The 23954-nt window shown below is 37.3% G+C and overlaps 1 protein-coding gene and 2 pseudogenes across 3 annotated transcripts; 2 read left to right on the top strand and 1 right to left on the bottom strand.

Annotated features, from left to right (window-relative positions):
* The first annotated feature begins 254 nt into the window (after positions 1–254).
* Positions 255–851, top strand: LOC308432449 (large ribosomal subunit protein uL22-like; annotated as a pseudogene). The gene has a single exon. The product of its transcript is annotated as a large ribosomal subunit protein uL22-like (transcript).
* Positions 852–1398: 547 nt separating this feature from the next.
* LOC308432674 (protein FAM135A-like) lies at positions 1399–6637 on the top strand (annotated as a pseudogene). The gene is made up of 3 exons: positions 1399–2119; positions 3375–5067; positions 5280–6637. The product of its transcript is annotated as a protein FAM135A-like (transcript).
* A 5920-nt stretch (positions 6638–12557) lies between these two features.
* AASDHPPT (aminoadipate-semialdehyde dehydrogenase-phosphopantetheinyl transferase) lies at positions 12558–23947 on the bottom strand. Its single transcript, XM_080932051.1, has 6 exons — positions 23685–23947; positions 23075–23300; positions 18368–18489; positions 17768–17929; positions 16738–16809; positions 12558–14525 (listed from the first exon to the last, which is right to left on the bottom strand). The coding sequence occupies exons 1-6, from the start codon at positions 23865–23867 to the stop codon at positions 14361–14363; spliced, it is 930 nt and encodes a 309-aa protein (XP_080788177.1). The 5' UTR covers positions 23868–23947; the 3' UTR covers positions 12558–14360.
* Between the last annotated feature and the right edge of the window lie 7 nt (positions 23948–23954).

Genomic DNA, 23954 nt, shown 5'->3' on the forward strand with positions numbered 1-23954 from the left:
TGACTGTGTGTATATGTACAGTAAGCATATGTATATATGCGATAAATAATATATAAGCATATCTATATATGAACATACAATCAGATATATGAATAAAACGCTTCCTCAGCCTGAAATAGAAAATCCTATGAGTAAAGGCACAAATTTATTGTTTAATTAATGACCTACATAAATAAGAAATCTGTGGTCAACTCTTATTTTAATGAGTAAAACTGTCATTATGTTAAGAAGTTATGTTAGGCTCTTCCTGTAAGCAGCCAGAGGTGACCTGTAAAGATGGTTCGCTACTCCCTTGACCCAGAAAACCCCACAAAATCATGCAAATCCAGAGGTTCAAACCTTCGTGTTCATTTTAAGAACACCCGGGAAACTGCCCAGGCAATCAAGGGTATGCATATCCGTAAAGCCACCAAGTATCTGAAGGATGTCACTTTAAAGAAGCAATGTGTGCCATTCCGGCGTTACAATGGTGGCGTTGGTAGGTGCGCCCAGGCCAAACAGTGGGGCTGGACACAGGGACGTTGGCCAAAAAAGAGTGCTGAGTTTTTGCTGCATATGCTTAAGAATGCAGAGAGTAATGTGAACTTAAGGGTTTAGATGTAGATTCTCTAGTCATTGAACACATCCAGGTGAACAAGGCACCTAAGATGCGCCGGGGAACCTACAGAGCTCATGGCCGAATTAACCCACACATGAGCTCCCCCTGCCACATTGAGATGATCCTCACGGAGAAGGAACAGATTGTTCCAAAGCCAGAAGAGGAGGTTGCACAGAAGAAAAAGATATCCCAGAAGAAACTGAAGAAGCAAAAGCTCATGGCACGGGAATAAATTCAGCATAAAATAAATGGAGTTAAAGTAAAAAAAAAAAAAAAAAAAAAAAAAGAAGTTATGTTAGAATTTTCTAACAAAAGCAATGACTTTCTCATCTCTATTTTAAAATTAAACTAGATGCTCGCTGGCGGCTCTGGGTCGAGAGCCAGAGCGCCCGTGATGAACCGGCTCCTGGCTTTGCAGTGGTCTTGGGTGCAGTGATAGCGAAGTGATGGCCCAGGGCCGGATAGTGCGAACCTGGGAACGGACGACTTCCAACCAGACGCAGAGCTCCTCCACTGCACAGGCACTAGCCAAGGCCGTGCACATAGAGAGGGTTGAAGAACAACTGGATTGTGTGTTTTATTCTGGGATCTCAAAACAGCCTACAAATAATAAGTTCTTCCTTATGTTATCTATGCCAGGAGACACAGTATATTTTTAACAAGAATCAGTAGCTGGAAATACAAGGTTCATTATTTAATAATGTAAAATGAAGATTTGATCAGCAGAGGTGCTGTTACAAGATTTGTCCTCTGGGTATAAATTAAAAATAACTGAAGTTCAAGCAGTGATAGAGTTTTCCATGGAGCTAAACAAGTTCTACAGCATGCATTTATTCCAAAGAGGTTTTTACCAAATATGTGCACTGATGAAAATGAGACCAAGAATTCCCACAGAGTAGAGGCAACACATTCACCTTCCAGCTTCAGTCCACGATGCTGTGCTTTGCAGCAAAACATTCCAGATCCTATATGAAAATGAAGAAGTTGTTTTAAATTATGTCATAGTCTTCAAAGTTAAAATGTTGTTGGATGAAAGAAATATTGAAGAAACCCTTGAATAAATAGTTGTTGGTTAGCCTTGGATCTACGTTTCACAGATGGAGACTATTTGGCAGACGGTGTGAACATTTTACAACTAACAAGCGTTCAGACATTGAAGCTGTACTATAGCACCTGTAGAGGACTTTATCACCATGCCAATGCCATGTTTGATTGCTTCCACCTTTCTGTGGTGTCTGTTACAATCCACGCATCATTGGTTGCACTACGCCAGACACTAATAAACTTTCCTTGTTCAGTGAAGACTACTTGACTAAATCGAAATGCTCCAGCACAAAGCATTGACTCGGTGATTCCTCATCTGGAAAGTATAGTCTGTGGTATTAACTACACAAAACAGCTATCACCAGATGGCTGTAAATCCCTCACTGCAGAGTTCTTCCTCCATCAAGCCTATCATGCTTATTATATGTTTTGTGCTACTTTGCTGCTAGCATGGGATTGCACTGCTATTATACACTGGTTTTAGTTGATTAAACAATGCGAGTTAAGGGCCAGATAGCAAACTCATGGTTCTGAGTCAATGAAAAAGATATTTTTGAGATGTTTCAATTAAAAATGGCCAAGAGTAGTCAAGGCTTAAGAGTTCAGAAATGATTTTTGTAGTTAGATGGTTTTCAGATATGTCCAAAATCCATAAATTATGACATTTGATATTATGTATCTTTTGTTGAGACATATGTGCTCCTTACAGTTTCCCTTTGGTAGATTTAATGAAAAAAAAAAAAAAAAAAGCATCTTTACCTTGAGGTGAAGTATACTTTGTTGCTAGGCAGCTACTAGTTAGCCACTGCCTATTTCATCTACAGACTAATGTGGTCCAGGAAGGGATACGTTATGCAGAATAGTCAATTGATAATCTTTGCCAAGCCAAAATTGTCAACCCTTCAAGATTTCTGCATTTCAAAAGTCTACCAGTGATCCTGGGCCAGAAAGCTGAAGACTTGCTCTCACATATTGCTAACAGGGGATGGGACTGCTAGTGGAGATTTGTCTCTTCAAACTTTCTCAGTTCTGGAAGCCATGTTAGGCTTCCTATGTTTTTAGATATTTAGCCATTCTCATATTTCTGACAGAGTTGAAGACTAATTTAGTTTTATAGCCTACTCAAGCTAATTAACTTTGAGAAAACTTAGTCATTTAGAATATTTTTGAGTGGCAATAGCTTACATTTAAGAGAAAAGGAATTTTTTTAAGTAATCAGAAAGGGTGACATGTAGGTTAATGTTAAGGTGATACATGATTGGAAAGTGTAAAGGTAGGTGGGTAAAGAGTCTAGAGGAATGGAAGAGAGGGGGAGGGGACAGATTCAAGATGAGGCAATATAGAAGCAGATCTAAATGTTTCTCTCAGTACAGCTCTTCATGAATAAGGTTGTTATGAATATTTTAGGCATTTCTATGGGCCCGTTTATCTCATATAGATGGGCAGTTTATATCTTTGTCCATTGGTTGTAAGCTTATTGTGTAGCAGGTTTGTGGATTGAGAATTTAACATATCAACCTCTTTGATAAGTTAATGATTGTGAGTCATATTTTTACAGGGGTGTGGGAGACAGTGTGTGTAAGCTATGGCTGAGATCAGCAGGTGAAATAAAGTGCCTGGGAAGTGAACTGAGTGGATCAGGTGGCTTGTGGATCTTGTGATAGCATCTGGGTGACTGGCTCCACACTAGAGTGGCTCCCTCAGAGTGAGATTGGGGTGCCAATAACAATAGAATCACATTTTTAATAATTACTGCAACATAGATGCACCCTGGATGGAAATTCAGAGTTGTCAGATATCAGAGGCCAGTAAAATGGATAAACATGAGACTGAGAAAAGCTCTGTAGCAGGACTTCCTAGCCCAGAGTTAAAGGTCAGACCTGTTGTTGACCCCAAGTAATTGCTATACAGAAGGTGAAGAGCAGCTAAAAGGAAAGAATGAAGAATCAAATAAATCCAAGGTTAAGGCCACTAAATTTATGAAAACAATGAAACCAGAAAACACAAAAAGTTAACAAAACAGAACTCAAATAATTCTGTGGTTTTAGTGCACTACAAATGTTTAAAAAACTACAGCTCAAGTGATCTCAATAAATGCTTTGAAGGCAATCCTTCATATAGTCAAAAGGAAGGTCTGTATCCCACAATGTGTGGAGATAATTTTGAACCAAAGACCTACATCAGACGGCTAAGTCAAAAGGAAGCTAATACAGCAGAATTTAACACAAGTCTCCATATATTGAAAATATGCAATCAGATCACTTCGATCTCTCGAGCTCTGGCAACCTAAATCTTTGTGCAAATTTGTCCATTTCAGGTAAACTTGCTATTTCCCAAGAAGATAGTGATATCTCAGGTATGGAGCACAATCTGGCATCTAGAAGTTCACCACATGATTGCCATGGCTATCAGACAACTCTGTCTTTGGGAGTTAGAAAACTTGAATTTGAGTCCATCAGTAAAGAGTCTTTCAGTGAAGAAAAAAAATAACTGTTAAAACAGCATCTTGAACAGAGCTTTGAGAAGATGTTTGTCAATAAGTTACTGCCTGATCTTAAGGCTTTAGACTCTAATGATAAATCCAAGTCTATATATATACACCACTTGAAAAAGGATGCTTTACAGGAAGCAAAATGTCATTCTACTGAAGAATCATTAGCTAAATTCAGAAGTGATCTACCTGCTCATTCTACAAAACAATATCATATTGGAGTGAGTAGTGACACAATTGAATTACCTCCTCTAGATTTTCAGATTCAGGTGTTGAAAGTGAGCCAAGTTATTTTGCTACACATCCCAATCTGGAAATGGCCTTTGATACTCTCCAAGGGCCAGGTCCTTGGAATAATGAAAGATTATTTCCTCAGCTTTTGATGAAGCCTGATCACAATGACAAATTTTTCATTAGGAAGTCATTGCACTGAGAGCACAAGTGTTTTAAGTGAGATATTGTCATCTTTGATGTCAATAAACTTCCTGTCTTCTGATAATGAGCTGTCACCTGATGATAACTGTAAGAAATCTGCTGTTCTCAACTGTTATCTAAGTGATAGTATAATTGTATTCAGTCTAGGAACAACGGATCTGCCTAAGTGCGATGATATTTTAAAAAGTCAAGTATTATTTTGCAGTATTATGTTGTTTTTCAGGGCAAATACATTAGCAACGCATTCCTTAGATTTAATCAGTGAGGACCCTCTACAGCTCATTTTTTGGGTGAAGATGCTTCCAGTGGTGTGAGAAATAGCTGGGGCTCCAAACATCATTTGGATGCTGTCTTTACAAGATCCCAGAGCCATAGTACATCTAGTAACAACTCTGCAGAAACAGTGCCAACACAAAATTCAAAATTGATTTGTGTAGGTTCTCCTTGTGTGGTTTCAGGTTCTGTTTGCACTGATGCAGAGCTCAGAGAAGATAGAACTGTGTAAGGAAAAGACGGTGAGCCATTAAATCACAAACAAATGTGTTCAGAAACCCCTGTTGTTGAGGTTACCCCACTGATGTGGTAAAGCAAAGCCTTGTGGGAAATTATTTTGGATATCAGAGCAATACAGATGCACATGTATCAGAAACCTACTACAGCCCAGTTAGTTCTCAGGAAATCTGTGGCAAAGGGATTGGTGATCTTTAGCAGGAACAGGGCAAAGAGGAGGAGAAAGATCAACAAATGGTTCAAAACAGGTATCATGAAGAAACAGATTTTTCAGCTATGAATAGAACAGTAAGTGTTCACTATAAATGGAGATGTGCTAGAAGAAAGATTATGAACTGTCCAAAAAACTAAGAAGCAACTATCTGAGAGATAGTATAACTGTTCTTGCTGTTTGTATGTCTGGCTGTTTGTCCTTCCCATCTGCTCCATGAGTCTCTTTGTGTCGAATATTCTTCTAGAAGTAAAGTTGATGCCATTACAAAGCAGCCAAGCAGCATTTCTTACAAGTTCACACTTCTTCAAACTCCTAGTATGGAAATTCACCAAAACTTCAAATGCAGGCAAAAGAAGAATTGAAGCAACTTAAACTGCCTGGTTTCGTGTACAGAGAGAGACGTTCCTCTGCTGGTGTCCTCAGCATGGTACCTCAGCACGGAATAAGAGAGCGGTTCCAAGAATGGGGTGCATCTCGTTGTGTGTGTCCATGGTCTAGATGAAAATAGGGCAGATCTCCAACTAGCAAAAACATGCATTGAATTTGGACTGCCTGGGGGAAGAGTTGATTTTCTTATGTCTGAGAGAAACCAAAATGATACTTTTACTGATTTTGACTGAATGACTGATCGCCTTTTGGATGACATCACACAGTATATTCAGATATATAGTTTAACGTTCTCAAAAATAAGCTTTATTGGACATTCATTGGGCAATTTAATAATCTGTTCTGTGCTTACAAGGCCAAAGTTTAAATATTACTCAGTGAACATCATATCTTTCTCTCGATTCTGGACCTCACCTTGGTACACTGTGCAACAGCAGTGCTGTCTCTGGTTTATGCAGAAATGGAAAAAATTAGCTGACATGTCAAGATCATTCAGACCCTAGCCAAACATTTTTATATAAACTTATATAATTAAAGCCAGGTTTCATTATTTCAAGGATGTGGTGCTGGTAGTACCTCTACAGGGTTTCTCTGTTCCTTATTACTCTGCCCACATTCAAATGTGTAAAACAGCTCTAAAGGACAAAAAGTCAGAACAAATCTCTTTTTGAAATGATCCACAACTTGCTTCATACAGGTCTACAAAGCAAAGGTTTCAATTTGGTTCAATACAATCTGGTTCAATGCAATGTCATTAATGTGTTGACCAACACGGCTGATACACTCACCGGGAGAGCTGCACACACAGCTCTTCTTGATTCTGAGATATTTTTAAGAGACATTTTTCCTGGTTTCTGCCCTCAAGTATTTCCAGTGGGAGGAAACATTATTAAGAGACTTACCAAATACCTCATTCAGCAATGATTTAAATAATGTATTATACTTGTGTAGATGCTAAGTTTATAACATATTTATACCCTTTTATATGGAAAATAATTTATATCCATATAAACATCAAAGCCTTTTAAACATCAATTACGTTCTAGGTAATGTGGCTGTGCAATGTTTTTTAATCTTTTTACTTTTTTATTTTTCATGTATTTTGCTACCTAAGTACTTCAGTGAGCCTTGTGCCCACGTGATCATTTACCATTGGCTTCCACAATCCTTATCCAGACTATATCACATTAAAGGATGTTGTTGCTAGAATAGTATAGTATTTTAAATTCTCTAATTTGGAGCTTTTAATGGACAATAAATTTTACTTTTAACACTTTATGTTAACTGGAAGTAAAATAATGGCTGCTAAAATGTATTTTGAAATCAACTTAATCCTAAAATATTAAATTTACATTTGATCAAACAAAGTGGCTCATACATGCCAATGTTTTAAATGTTTTCTGTAAGAGCATATTGTTGCTATTAAACATGTGTCACAATTATTAAAACATTTTTACTGATAATTTCAATATTACTTCTCATATTGACTTTTATTAGTGGAACTTTTCTTGTTCATTAGGAGTTCATTATTCAAAGATTTTTGAATGCCATCTGCCTTGATTTGTTAAATTTAGTAATATTGCTTGAACTTTCTTACATTAGCTCTGTAACCCTTTTCATAAAGTTCCTTGTATATAATTAAATGTTGAAATTTATGAAAAATTTTTATGAAGTTAAATAATTTTGACACTATTAAAATTTATCAGGCTAAAAATCATGTAAATCAAATATTCAGTTTAAAATTGAGACAATTAACTTTACATGTTTGGCGGTACAAATGCAGGTGTTGGTGTTGAGTCTTTACAAAAGGTGCTGATTAGCATTAAACTCACAATTTTTTCTCCTGTTCTACTTGTGAAAACAGTGCTGCACTGAGGGTGGGGGTAAGGCCTCTTTCCGCTCACCAGTTGTGGACAAAGGGTTGTTGAGTCTGTGTTGTGTATAATTGGTGCATGTTTATTTTTAGCATCATGTTCATTGCCTCTGATGTTAATAAATGAGCAAATGCCTTTCCTGGGGGATAGCAAAAAGTAAAAATAAAATAAAGCTATATTCAGTACTCTAGAATTATGAATTCATTGTATGACACTGTAATGAGGAAATAAACTTAATCATCTTGGCTTCTCATTTTTTCAAAGGGAAGAGTAATGTAGATCACAAAGAACAGAAATCCTGCAATAAAATAACTAACCCCATTTCTCCCTTCTAAATTAATTCCATTTCATGGGCCACCAAACATGCTTCAAAGGCAGCCTCCAGCCTATGTGGCAAGAGTGCGGTTTTATGCCATTGCTTTGAATAAGAGTATGGTATGTAAATAAACAAATAGGCTTTTGCCCTAACACTGCCCACTTGCCTTCCTTCCCATATGCAACAGACACACCAAGCTCACACACACAAAGTTCACACATACACACGTACACCATGCACATGTGATGTATTAATACATTCAAAAAAATAAGAATTTACAAAAGAAAAACCTCCTTTTATAGATACTATAAAATGATTAAGCAAGAATAGAGACAAGATCAGAAATATTGCCAATTATAAAGATGGTAGTGTGCAAATTCTGACAGAATGTAACACACTTAAGATATGGCATTTGAATGAAGACTTAACAAAAATAGCGGACCATATAAACAAGTATATAGAACATTCTATACAGGGGGTAGGAGTGAATGAAAATCAAAGAAAGGGGAATAGGTGAGTCACTAGAAAGATCAAGAGGCAAATACCACAGGAGGCTGGGTCAGGGAAATAACCAAACCCAGTCCACACAAAGTTCTTATTGGTGGTAGGGAGATTCTGGCTTTTCCTAAGATAGGGAGACAATGGGAGCAGAGTCCAGTCCCGAGGAGTCTGTGGTGATCATCCAGGCAAAGGAGTAGCTTAGATGAGAATGAGATTTGTTTGATTATGTCTGCATATGCTGATATGGAGACAGGTTCTTGACATGGCATATTACAGGTCAGGGAGGTCTACAACTTGCATTAATCTTCTTGGACTTCCTTGCCAGGACTGCAGATGTGAGCCATTTATCCTGGGCCAAATCACATGATCCTTTTTTGTACAGGTCTGAGTTTCCCAACTTTCATGGCATTTTCATTAGTCTACAATGTAGTACTCCCAAGCTTCTCCTTTTTCTTTTGTTCAAACACCCACACTCAAATGTGCACACACACCTCCCCCACAAACACACTGTGTGCAAGAGTGAAATACTTGTATGTTACACAATTTCCTGTGGAGACATTAACAAGTATCTACACATCTCACATAGGGCAGACCAGAGAAATTTCTCCAAGTGTAGGTTAGTGGAAGGAAGTTTATTAGTTTCTTACAAGTGTTCGTGATTGAAGGCAGCTGCATCACCGTGTGTAGTTACAGACCTGAAAGCTGTAACTTCCAGGTAGGTGGGCTGGTCAAAAGTCTCTACATCCCAAATTTTTACTGTTAACGGTAACTATTACATAATTAATATGTGTAAGAATATTCTAAGCTTCAGCTTTCTGGGACGTTTTACGCTTTTCCTTACTTCTTCAGTCTCAGAAACCCGTCTCCTCCTTCCAGGATGGTTCTAATTTAAAGGAAAATGCTACACAACACTGGGAATATGATTTCTAGACTTATTACAATTTTTCTTGCAGTGATAATTTCATTGTTCATGGCTAAATAAAACTTCACAGAATATATACACCATATTTTATATTCATCTATCAGTTGATGGACATATGCCAAATCCATAACTTGTCTATTATGAATAGCCTAAAAAACATTTTTAAAAAATTCATAGCATGTTCAGACTCCAGAAGTGGTAGAGCTAATACATGATTTTTTTTTTCAGGAATGTCATTTTGATTTCCATAGTTTAGACTAAGTCACGTTATTATTTGATTATCAGTGTGTAATCGCCTGCACCCTTCCCCAGCAATTATCTGTACTATTTTTCATCTTAAACTACTTTTAAAAATAATTTAACATGTGGCTAGAGATATTTAATGCAATAATAATCAAAGAGAACATGTATAAATATTCAAGTTTTTGATATAACTTGATTGGCATCTAGACGTATTATATACCTATTGGACTGATACCTGAGGAATGTTTCCAGAGGGCAGAGAAATTCTCTCAAGCTATATGCATGGAAAATGCCCAGTGTATTTAATTGACTCACTATGCTGTTGACCTATAAAGCCACCAGTAACTATGTCTTGTCTATTCAATTCTAAATGACCTCTGATTAACCCTTGAAAAGACAATATAAATACTTTTATCCCAGCAGATAATTTTAAAAAAATACAATCATGGGTGATATGTTTTCAGGGAAATAATTTACTAATGATGTGTGCTTACAATAATGAGTTGTAACTTTACTTCTGAGGGTCTCATATAAACTATATTATGGCCATATTCACCCCTCCTGTTATTGTTACTCTTGTTGACTGCATTCTTCCCCAAGACGCACCATTCTGTGTTTGTATCTTTGTGTGTAGGTGTATATATTTATGCAAATAACTACAGATATCCTAAATGTTCGTGACTGCAATGACCATTCGATACCCATAAGACTGTATTTTATGGTATTTCTCTCTCCAGATTCCAGCTCATGAAATTTTTCACCCTATTTTCTATAACGTTCCCTAGGCCTTAAAGGTGGTGACATAGATACCCCATTTAGGCATGAGCACTGAACAGTTATTCTCAGGACTTAAAACAGTTTTGCATCTCTGCAAAACATTTTCTGTCCCAGAATAGCATTAGACTAAGGATATATACACAAATACCGAGGAGGCATTTTGGCTGTCTATTTAGCAACACATCAGTAGTACATCCTCCCTAGAGCCTGTGATCTCACCAGTCAAATGTTTTTACAGTACCAGGCATATATTCATTCTCAGAAAGTCAGTCTCGGAGGCAATTAGAAAGTAGTTCATTACTCCCCAAACAATCCCATTAGTACTGCACCAACAGGTACACCTTGCCTGATACAATGGAACTGTAGCACATAGAACACTCACTCAGTTCAGAAAGATCATTCGAGACTTTTGTCACCCAGCATCCTGCATGGTGCTTTGTTGCACTCAGTTCTAGTTGCATTTCTCTGAGCCCTGAATCTAATTTGTACCATGTCTTGAGCAATAGGATCTTAAAACCATTTAGTGCTAGTAGATAAGCTCCAGTAAACAGCCCTTACCCCAAACATACAAAAGCAATACCAAGTAAAAGAAAAACACAAAACAAAAACAAAAGCAAACTAGCAGGTCATTAGGAGTGGAAGAAGAGGGAAATATGAAAGGGGAATATGGTCAAACCATGGAGAGCAAGTACGTAACCCTTCCTTGGCCTCTGCATCAGCTCTTGCCTCCTAGTTCGTGCTCTGCTTGGGCTTTTGTCTCACTGCTTTTGATGAAGTATTCTTATATGGAACTACAAACGCTTTCCAACTGAAGTTGCTTTTGGTCATGGTCTTTTATCACAGTAAAAGTAACTATAACTAACTCAAAACTTCTTACTAAGTTGTTGTCTGTTACAGTACTTTACCTCCCATGACTCAAATAAAAGTAACAACTTCCTAAAGCTACAATGATCAATGAGCTGATAAATGTAATGTACTTACACTGAAAGACTCTACCATAAATGATCTTATATAAGATACATAGCCAGTTTGCTATAAAAATAGAAGATGTACTTATTATCTTTACTAAACTCTCTGACAATCCTATGGTTATATATTTATCCATCCTCCCTTCCCCATCCAGACAGACAGAACTTCATTAGTCTTCATATCTTATTTAAAAATAAGTAGTTGAACTGCTTTATAGAGTTTTTGTTTTTCCCATAACTCTATGTATATCCATCTGTTGGTTTTCAAAAGTTTAGATGGCAATATTTTAACTACTGAGTGTTGAATTATATAAGCCCAATTCTTTAATAGATTTTAGATACTGAGCAATAGAATTTTGATAATTTTTAATAGAAAAGATACTTAATATATAAAATAGCATGTGCACACACACACACACACACACACACACACACACACACACACACACACACACACCCTTTTCATGTTTTAAATCAACCCATAGGAATTCCTGCATAAAAATTTCTTAAGACCCACCAAGCCATACATTGCACAGTATGGTAAAACGTAAACATTGGTTTTGGATCAAAGAGACATATAAGAATCAGCACTGATTTCCAGGCCAGAACCAAATTCATTATTTGGCTATACCAAATACTCAGAAAAAGGTCAAAATAAACATTGTTAGCAAGGTAAACTTGGAATACAGAAGGGTAAATGATTTATGAAAACAACTATGTTCTTATATCATTCTGTACAAGGAACTTTCCCTTCCTCTTACAAATCCTCAAAACTTTGTATTATGCACCTTTGTTTGAAGACATTAACTGTTATACACCACAGAAAGTACATGTAAAAGTTACCAGACAAAGGAAAAAGCAGAGGACAGAGGCAAGCACTCCTCGGGCAAGGTTATGAAATGGAATGTCAGCAGTGAAAAAGGGAAGTGAAGGGGGGAGGCGAGTAAGACAGTACCAGGTGCAATGCTGAGCGGAGAAAAGGTTTCTACCTGCAATAAGGACATCACAGCCTAAAGTTCGGAAGGCAAGCAAGAGCAATAGAAACCTTATTTGCAATAATAAAAAACAAAGCATACCAACTAAGAGGAACCAACTTGTTATAGGAATGGGAGAAGGTAGAAAATTTATAAGTAGTAAAGTAAAATAAATCTCATCTGATTCTAACAGATCTAATAGAAGAGTATAAAAGACAAAAAACAAAAAAAAAAACTAAAAAGCACAAAATCTGGGACGTGAAGCCTCTAAAATTTTAAAATTATTACCGTTTTATTATAATGATAAGACAGATAATTTTTCATTTCAGTATTCATGCAGGGTAAAACAATACTTCATCTATTAGAAATGCTACAAGATTTTCTATGCCTTCTATAATTAAGCATGCCCAATAAAACTTAAAAAGTTTACTGAGTAATTTTATAGCACTTACACACAATTTTTAATGTTAGTAATAAATACAACATTCTACTTCCTGCTATTTAGCAGCAACAAGACTAACTCCTGAAGACACGCAGTACAAGCATAAATACATTCTCTCATCAATATGATGGTCTTGGCATTTTAATATATTATGTTTACTTTAAGTATTTAGTAAATAAAAGCAAATGAGGATGAGCAACAGGTTCATAAAAAGGAAATACACATAACCACTAACAATGTCATTTTACCTCACTTATAATGAAAGGAATGAAACTATCACTTTTCAGTTATAGTTATTTAATACAAGGAAACAACAACAAAACCAACAAACCAATCTTCCGATAAATAAAAGCCAGTGACTCCTGCACTTGGACCAGAGGGCACGCGTGCTGTGCAAGCACGACGAGCTGGAGCACAAGTGCAGTTCTTCAGGAGCTGTCTGTTTAAACCCTTTGAACCAATCACCCCACTTCTACCAACTGGAAGCAGGAAATAACAATGTCTCTCAAATGCCACAGTAATGACAGACAACTGAAACTCCTAACACGGAAACGAGGGCCCTGTGGTACATATTCCTCAGCCATAGCGGTGTGATGTCAATGAATTTTCCCCAAACCACACAAGGTATACTGGTTTGAATCTGGCCCAGGCAATGGCACTATTAGGTGTGGCCTTGTTGGAGGAAGTGTGTCACTGTGGGGATGGGCTTTGAAACCTTCCTCCTAACCACTTGGGAGCCAGTCTTCTCTTAGCTTCTTTCGGAACAGGAGAACAACTCTCAGCTCCTTCAGGGCCATGAAGGCCTAGACGCTAGCATGCTTCCTGCCATAGAATGAACTGAACTGACCTGTAAACCAGACCCAATTCAATGTCCTCCTTTATAAGAGCTGCCGTGGTTGTGGTGTCTCTTCACAGCAATGAAACCCCAAGTAAGACAACAGGCTTAGTTTTTTTCTCTCCAACAGTCTACTTTTGACAGTGGTTTAAAAAAAAAACAAAAACAAAAACAGACACACCTGAGTTGATGGAATCTCTGGGGGCTAATTTATCATAAATTAAAAAAAATGTTACAAATTTATAAAGATATAACCTGGAAGTCCCAGCAGCAGTTTGTGTTACTGCAGTCAAGGCAAAATGAGTATTGTAATGCTGAAAACTTAAGCCTTGTGCTATGGCCCAAACAAATGTCATAAAAGAGAGGAACTTAAAACCAAGTTGATGCAGCATAAGTAGTTACAAAGGACAAATGTATTTTTCCTGTACCTACAAATCATATGTCCTACTTGTAGAAAAGATAATATGAATTAATTTGCAACAAAAACTTCTGGAAAGATAACAGTAATCTTACAGTAGTTCTCTGACAATTAAGGTAAAATGTTTGCCTTCAGCCTGTTTACACTTTATTTTTTCCTTTGAAAACGCACATTTGTCCTTGGAAGGTTCTGTCATCGTTTCTATTCATTACAATTCTGGAAGGAAGAAGTAAATATGCCCAGTGCTGTGAATGGAGCCAATGGAACCACTGAGCTGGAAATGTGTTCCTAAAAAGCATTTGTGTCTTTAAACATGTTTTGTTCAATAAAATTTGATCACATCAGGCAATTTATTTCAGTGAATACACAAGATCACCCTTTTCATTTAATTTCCTTACTCAGAGAATCCTATCATGACTTGGTACCATTTCGTATTAGAATTTCTTCTGAGAAACAAAAACAGTCCCAAAATGAAGGATCCTCAGGTGTCATAGGAACAGCAGATGCTATCAAATCATTAAAGTTAAGAACGATAAACTGCCTCTGGGATGACTTAGAATCATCTTGATATGAAACCTAAGAGCAAAAACAAAAACAAAGATTGCCTTATTTTTGTACTTTATATTAACTATATGATCAGTTTTATAATTTTGAACTAATTCCAGCTATTAGTATTAAGTCATAGTAAAACTTCTACAGTATGGTTTTTACTTCTTATACCAGTGTTGTCAATAAAACTTGTAAAACAGGAACATGTTCAAACAAACCACTACCTGTAGTACTGTTCTTAAAGACTCAATGATGTGCAGAAAGTCCAACTCAACTGACATACAGAAAAGAAATCTGAACATCTTTCATTTCAGTAAGCACAAGTGTGTCACCAGCAACATTTCTAAACTGCCTAAAGTGTGCCTGCTATGCTAATCTGCTCTAACTACATAGGGTATACATAATATCTATAAATGATATATATGTTTAAAATTACAAACTCTGAAATCCAATATCACTTTGAGCACAAAGCATTTTAGATGAGGGGCAATCAATTCATATTAAATAATACTTGAGCTTTATAAACTATCTTACAAAGTTCAGTAGACCATGCTATGATATAGTTATCTCATTTTATAGATGGGAAATTGAGGCTCAGGAAGATCAGACCCTTTGCACAAACTGACCACACAAGTTAAATTGTGAACTTAGATTTAGAACCCATTTTTCCTACTGTGCACTGCTGCAGCATGCTCTACTCGGAGGCAGAAGTACTGAAAGTACATCTAACCAACTGTGTAATAGTGGCATGACAGTCACAGTGGGAACCAACCACTTGGGGCCTCCACCACAAGGTGATTTTCATGCTTGGTACTGTATGTAATACTGGGCCAAAAGCTCATGACTGGAAAGAGCACAGGCTCCAGAGAACCTTACTGTTGTTATTATGTTAAACTAACAATCAGTAGAACTGCTTTCTGTTACGTTAATATCCTCAGACTTCTTGTGCTCTTCCCTTTGGTCTTTTTTTTTTTTAAGATTTATTTATTTTATATAAGTACATTGTAGCTGTCTTCACACCAGAAGAGGGCATCAGATCTCATTACAGATGGTTGTGAGCCACCATGTGATTGCTGGGAATTGAACTCAGAACCTCTGGAAGAGCAGTCAGTGCTCTTAACCACTGAGCCATCTCTCCAGCCCCAACTTGGTCTTTCTGTAATGGGTAACAACTAACAGGCTGATTAACAGCTGGTCATTATGCCATAATAATATAAATAAGTGTGTGCTCATCTGTAGATGAAGCATCTATATGAATTTGCCTACATTTAAGGCTCAGAGAACATCAAGCAAGAGTAGAGAAAGAATTTAAGAGCGGGCACATGAGGAAATCTGTGAAACGCTGACTTCTGGACATGGCATGGTGGTCCATACAACTCACAGGGCCTGCAGCTACCTAAACAAGACCTCCACAAAATGCAGCGCACCAAAACCTACACAAGTGAGAGAAGAGCCCCTGATACCTGACCCTTGGGAACTCAGTCAATCTACTTTGGGGATCATGGCCCACGTACATATGAGCAGCACTAACAAGGTGAGGTTAGCAACAACAACAAAACAATGTATAAAGAGGTAATAAATGGATACGAGTTCACAAAAAAGATAAGAGGAGCATGAAGCTGAGACTTGAGAATAATAGAACGAATCACACCATCTCCTAGCAAGTAACAGTTCTAACCTGTTACTACTCTTAAAAGTCACTCTATGACAAAATTATTGCAAAAGAAATCATCTGTGGTCTACATGTTTTTTCTAGAAATATACACCAATTATGATTTAAATAAAGTGAGACCCAACCTTAAGTCCCACTATGATATAAGGTCTCACATAACCTCTGGGGACAGTTTAGAACATTAGGACTATGTTTAATTAAGATAAAATCAGTATTCACCAACCTTCAGCCTGGTGCCATTTATATTCAATACAACCCTAATTCACTTAGAAATAATTTATGGTTACAACTAAGACAGTGGTGAAGCTAAATTTCTATTGGAAATATAACAGTACTATGAACACTTTCCTCTGTAACATTCAGGGGTATTTAAATATAAAGAAAATGTGATCTTGTAAAGTTTTGTGGTTATTTTTTTTGTGGGGGGGGATACCAGCTAATCTTAAAATATCTGTAAACTATACCCCCTACCCTAATGTAAGATAAATTATAATTTTGGTTAACTGTAACCAAAAGCATCATTGATTCATTTTATTTTTTAGAAAAACTTTAAAAAAAAAATCTTACACTTTGATGTCTAGATCCGTCAGGCTTCCTAAGAGCCACTGCAACAAAATGGTGTTCATCTATTTTGCTTTCCTAAAAAATTAAAAATAAATTCAGATTCTAAAACATAAATTTAGGCATAATTATTTTTACATTTTCAAAATCTCATTTACTTTCTATACATCTCTACACACACTTTCTCGCCTCTCTTGGAATCAAGTAGTGTGCAAACCAGATTAAGTATTTCTTATATTAACAAACCTTGTTAATTTCTACTACAACCATGTGTTGGCTGGTTCTGTCAACTTGACACAAGCTAGAGTAATCAGAATGGAGGGACAGCCTCAATTGGGGATAAAAAGCCTCCCTCAGATTGGGCTATAGGGCATTTTCATTAGTGATTATATAAGAGAGCCCAGCTCATTGAGGTTGCTGGGTTCTGTGTTCTACAAGAAAGTGGGCTGAGCAAGTCAGTAAGCAGCACCTCCCCATGGCTTCTGTATAAGCTCCTGGTTCCAGTTTCCTACTCTGCCTGAGTTCCAGGCTTATTTTAGTGATGGACTAAGATGTGGAAGTGTAAGCCAAATAAAATAAACTTTCTCCCCAAATGGCTTTGGTCATGCTGTTCTAACATAGGGATAGTCACCCTAACTAGAAAAGACAGTATCATTTTAAAACACAAGCCCCCAACTCCTTTGATTATACAGTGCTCTTCATTTTTGAATTAAGGAATTCTTGTAGTTTTTTTGAAACACAGTCTCACCATGTAACTGGCTGGCATGGGACTCCCTATGTATACCAGGCTGGCTTCCAATTAACAGAGATCCCAAATACCGAAAATGAATGCAAGCACCATAATGGCTTGCTAAGACTGAAGAGTTTTAATGATCTGATTTTACTTATGCATTTTTGAGGCTACACAGGCTCAAAATAGCTATGTATTTTTCACTGCTGACATTCTTATAAATTCCAGGAACAATCCTGATTATTTGCACATATGTGAATAAATATGGAAAGTCTTAGCTATAATAATTTATCGTAAATGTCTTACCTCAAAGGCCCATTCTTTTTCTTCTTCCCCATCCAAAATCAAGCGTGTTTCTTTATAAACCTGCCCAATGTCCATGTTTAATGGAGATACATCAAATTCAAGCCGCTGCATTTCAAATCCCAATCCAACACCAATGGCTTTTATGAAGCTTTCTTTCAGTGCCTAGAGGGAAAAAAGGGACATTTTCTCTTAGAAAATTCAATAGCTAAAACTTCAAAACATTCATAGATACAGTACATTTAGATTTTGATGTTTGTTATAGCTGTAAAGTTGTAACTGTTATTTTGCTCACTGTAACAGCATCATAACTCATCATAGTAGTCTGTGTGAATTATTTAAGATACCGCAAATGTAAACTGTAATGACCAAACAAACCTAATCGTCAATAGGTTGGGAAGAGAATTAACTAAATTATAAATATAAAGACTGTGAAGTGACATTTTTTGCTCAATAAGGTTCATGTGTTTCTATAGTTATATAGATTTAAAAAGTCCCAAAGTTCTTAGGAAACTGTCCATTTATATCAAACAGGTAACGACAGGTCTTTCACTCTTATTTCTAGTGAAGACAACTGATTATAGAATTAAAAAAGCATTATACCCAATGCCGGTAAAACATATCCAGTTGAGTCCATTCATCATTAAAACTTCTGATTGTTTCCCACTCTTTGTTGGTAAACTTTCTTTTCATAATATGAAAGAATTCTGGAATTGAACCACGACCTGTCAAATCAGATAATACAGAATTAAAAGGTTATTCTATTAAAAATAAAAATAAAAACAAAACTTAAAACGCTGTTGTCTCACTGAAACTACTGAGCGACCCAAGCAGTAAGGACAAGTTATTCAGAAAACAATCACACATGAGGGCGGCCTGTAGCTCAGGGGTAGAGTGCTTGTCTAGCACATGCAAGGCCTTGAATTAAATTCCTATTACTACCAACAAAAACAACAAAAGAAGTACTTTTACATGAAATGTCAGCATATCAAAACTAGCTAGAAATTAAAAGAAAGCTCACTATAACAAGCCCGGGCTAGCCTAAAAGAAGCAGTTTAATAGGAATTTGTAAAATTGTAAGTTAGATAACTAGGCAAAAAAAAAAAAAAAAAAAAAACCTAGCTTCTGAAACGTGTTCCACAACCCTTTGTTTCACAGATCAAACTTGTTCTAAATTTTCAACAGCTAAGACAAAATTCTTACATATGACAAAATCTTTTTCAGAAATTCACAACAAATTCTCCATGATATATTTTGACCTGCTACATTACTGAGGGGAAAAAGAAAACAACTGTTTTATAATATTTTGTAACCAGAAGGCAGATAAACAATGTATACTGTTTACTTGAAATTACCACTGGGAAAACAAAATCAATATATACATATAGACATGGGAATCTGGAACACAATGACTGTATTCTTTTGTACTGTTTAGAACTTCTGCAGTAACCACATACATCTTTTACAATAAGTAAAAGAAGGAAACATTATAAGCCAGCATTTGTGCAAAAATGTTTATGACTCCCCCAGGTTCCCACTTCAATAGTCAAGTCTTTAAAACAGGTCCTCTTTCCTTAACCTAGAAATCTGTAGAACTTGATGACCTTGGGAATCCTCTAACAAGAGAATATCACCATGTGGAGACAGTGATCCAAAGGTCATTTCCCTTTACTGAGAATTACAGGATACTGCTCAGTAATAACTGACTCGCTCACTGTTTCTGGCACCCAGTCTTTGATAAGGTGGAGGGGCATGGGAAATGGTTCAATGAGTAGGCTGCTAGGCAAGCAGGGGATCTGAGCTTGGATTCCCCAGTACCTATAAAAGGTACAGAAGGTGCCAGTGTCTATAACCCAATACTGTCAGAAAGGTCACTTGTCTGAGCAGGGTTGGAAGGTGAAGCTGATCCCAAGCTCACTGACCAGCATGCTGGTTCAGTGAGAGGTTATGTCACAAGCATTACAAAAGGTAGCGACAAGAAGAAACTGATGACAACTTTCGGCCTCCAAATTTACAAACCCATACAACCCATATCCACAAAATTTAAAAGACAAACTCTTTTGAGTAGACTCTGACATAATTAACCATAAATGAAATCAAGAGTAACATTTTAGCTTGTATTTCGGATACTGGTAACCAAGCAATAGTATAACTCATTACTTATGGCTGAAAAAAATACCAGTGTGTACACTTTCCTACATATTTAAGCACAAAATAAACAGCAAGCAATTGTAAGTCTCTAAAATATTCAACTAAAGAGCAACAGCACCACCCTGTGGTGTTATAAGGGAAATGCACACTGGGCAAATAATTCTAGTTTACTCCAGTTTACATAGAAAATTAAAAGAAAAACCATTAGAATATCTCAGTAGAAAAACTAATTCACCTCCCAAAATGTAAGCGTAATTACTGGGCATACATATAGGTAATTCCTTAATATTATTTATATATATTGATGTCTATTGCAATCTATTTAAACATCCTACAAAATATTAAGAACATAGCATATACACATAAGAAAGGTATAGGACTGAAACGTGAACTTTTGAAAAACTTGATCCTTCTTAGAGATTAGTTATTAAAGAAGGTCAGCTATTCACCAAATGTTCTATATAATTAAAATCACACAACTGGTTTATTTTAAACATAATAAAAGTTCGTAAGAAAATTACCCACAAACAATACCTTTAGTTACTATTCTAGGCCTATTAAAATAAATAAATAAATAAATAAATAAATAAAACTTGCTATAGTACCAGAGCTTCAAAGCCCACGTACAGCACTTTAAGACAAGGTCTTCTGCACAAATGTTTTATAATAGCACCTCAGTTAAAACTCACCATTCAGCTGTTTATAAAGAAAGTTCAAATAGTAAAAGTGCAAACATGGAGACCAGAGTTCAGTCATTAGAGCTTATGTAAAAACACTGGCCCTGAAATACCAGTGTACAGCCTGGGAATTGCAGTGCTGGAGAGGAGGAAATCGCAGGGACCCTCAGGCTGACACTAGCAAGCTCACCTAGCTGCAGGCTAAGATCCTGTCCCAAGGGGTAAGTAGCATTTCTGAGGATGACATCTGCTATGGATTGTCCTCCGGCCACCATGCATATTATCAGCACCGCAGGCACATATAGACTAAAACTGAAGCAATAAGCTACCCATTCTTCTCAAAGAATATGAGAGCTATCAAGGAGAGGATGGACGTAAGAAGGAGTTGAGCAACATCTAATTAAAGGTAGTAAGAAACTAGAATGATCCAAGAAAACTAGAGAAAAAAAAGAGAATGGTAACCTGTCTGAGAATAGAAAGAGGAAAAGAACACAGCAACAAAGTTATATTTAGTAGGAGTTGAATTCTAGTATACATCTAATGAGAACCTACTTCACAACTTTAAAACTGGTGTCCATCTCAAAAGATTGCTTAGCCCTAACTAGAGAACCAGTTAAAAGCATATAATAGTTCAGAAGGGTGTGAGAGGAGACAAGAAACAGGCTTTTCCTCTCTTCAGTAATATGCAGGCCTAATTTGTACCAACTAAATTTAATTTGTAGTTATAATGCAGCAGCTCCTCTAGAGAGCAATTCTGTAGCCAAGTCTGCGGGAATGAGTGTCATTCAATGTACTTCAGGGTAGATTGCAGCTCATACTCTTGCCTCTACCTCCCAAGTGCTGGGAATACTTAAGTTTTTCAGTATACATAGTAACAGTCATTTTAAATTACTTGGGTTAATTAAAATTAGAATTGTTTGTCAAAATATTTTAGTTTTTATTGTGCCAATTACTATCCAAAATATTTTATAATAAAAACACAAACATGAAATTGCAAAACCATGCAAACAGAATTCCTACAATTTCTGAACTTAAAATATTTTTATACTGATCACAATTATTTTGTAAATACTGTTAAACTGAATCACAAAACTATACCTTTATTACACCTAAAACTGTAAACTACTTGTAAATAAGAAATAAGAAATGAGTAATATATACTCTGAACAATTTGTGCTGAGTTCCCACAGCCTAAATCTACTGGGAAATGAGCTGTACTTAGACAACACGGCTTAAGTAATAAGGAAGTTCACATTCCTGCATGACATTTCTTCCAGACACACACAGAATGTGGGTAAGAGAATTGTCTCCTTCAATATGCTAACTCTGTCTCAGAAGCTGTCAAAGTAGGTCCTCCCCCCTTCTATCCAAAATTATACCTTCCATCATTCAGCAAGACTGAAGAATATGCTTTGATCAACTTCCTGGCTTATCCTGGTCCAATGAATCACCAGTAAAGCCAACTGATGCTGCACTAAGAAAGGAAGCACCAATCACAGTGTGAAAGTGAGTGGGATGGTAATGTCAGGACACTAGTCCCAGATGAACCAATCTCGTCCTCTGTGTTACTGCGCATATAATAAGCTTTGAGCCACTTAAACTAGAACAGGGAAGGAAAAGGTTTTAATCAAACGTGCTGGGTGTCAAAGAATTAATAAAGAATTAACAGGAGACAAAATTTTTAATATCTGCCCCATACTTTCCCACCATTAAAAACTTCAATTAATAATGACTTCCTTATTCAGTACCAACCACAGGCAACACTGCACAAAATGGGTTGTAAAATCTGTTTATTTCCAGGCAGGCACTGTCTAACTGTGCTATATTTTTTTCTAAGTGTTTAATGGCCTCTCCACTAACGTCTAGTTATAGCAAAGTTCCTATGAAGCTTCCCCAGAGCTACAAACCCAAGTGGACTATTCCCAAAAACTGTCCTGATTGCTCCACAGTAGCAGTTCTTTTAGAATAAGCCTTTTACAATACCAGGTCCTTTCACTGGAGCTGTGTTTCAAAAAGGTTTCTTACCTTCAAAATCCATGCTGAAATGTAATTGCCAATATAACAGCATTGCAAGGCCAAAGGGATACCACCCTCATGAATAAATGTATTATCCCAGTCCTCAAGGATTTCCCTGAACCCAGAACAATGAGCCTAAATAAACTCACCTTTGTAATTCAGCTTCGCCTATTTTGTAACAGCAAGAAGGAACAAAAAATACTTAGAAAAATATGATACCTGTAAAGATGTAGCTAACAATTTAAAGAGTTTAAAAGGTACAGTAATGTAGAATCTACTATATCTATAGATAAGTGTTATTGTTAAAGGAAATGTATTCTTTCTGGTTAAATGCTTTGTCAGCAAATTAAGTATTGCCAGACCTGTATTTATAGTAAGCATCCTTGTTTACAACTGCCGAATAGTTAAGACCTGAAACAAAAACACTTAACATGTCCTTAAGTAACATGTAAAAATGAACCTTCACCTGGGAAACTAGTCTTCATGATATCGATGCCAACTTGTAGCTCAGGTTCTGCAGCAAGCACTGCATAATCCCCTTGATGAGAGATGTTAAAGTTGAAATTGGGATAGGGATTCAACGAGTCTTTCGCAAGAACCGGCTTCCCCTTTGAAGTTCTCTGCAGACGGATATGATCCCAAGGGATATTCAATTTCTCTGTAACTAATTTCCTTATCATCAGACGACCGGCCTGTTTAGACATAAAGCACAGGGAATGTACTGCTATCTACTAATCGCATAAGTACACTGCTTAGAAAGGATACTTATTGAGTCTAGGCTTTTAAGTTGCAATGTGTGTGTGTGTGTGTGTGTGTGTGTGTGTGTGTGTGCATTCATTAGTAAACAAACGATTACTCCGTAGGCCCTGCCTCCAATATTAGGGTAAGGGTCTCTACTGGCAACCTCACAAGGCAAGACTAGTTGTGAGTGCCCAGGCCTTCGAGGGTACTAAGGCCGAAGGCGTCCGCACGTACTCCGGAGCCCCCAGCCAGCCGGCTCCGAGCCCGCAACTCCATGAGCGCACGTGGGGCTCCGCAGCCCGGCCCGCCTCCCCAAAGTCGCAGGCCTCAAGTACCAGGGCCGCCTTGGCGTCGCGGGCAAACACGAACTGGCCGATGCGCTGCTTCTCCTCGGGCTGAATCGACCGCACCGCCAGAAGCCATTCAGCTCGACTTGGCTGCCAGGTGCCGCAGGAGAAGGCCCAGCGAACCCCCTCCATGGATGGCACCACGCGCAGCCTCTTGGCGGGGAACACCATCCGTCCAGTTGGACCGCGGATCCTCAGGACAGGTAGAGCGGACGCGGATGTAGCCACGCCCCCTGGACCACAGAGTCTGCGCGAAGG

Source organism: Micromys minutus (assembly GCF_963924665.1).
Source record: "Micromys minutus genome assembly, chromosome: 18".
In the NCBI taxonomy this organism is placed as follows: Eukaryota; Metazoa; Chordata; class Mammalia; order Rodentia; family Muridae; genus Micromys; species Micromys minutus.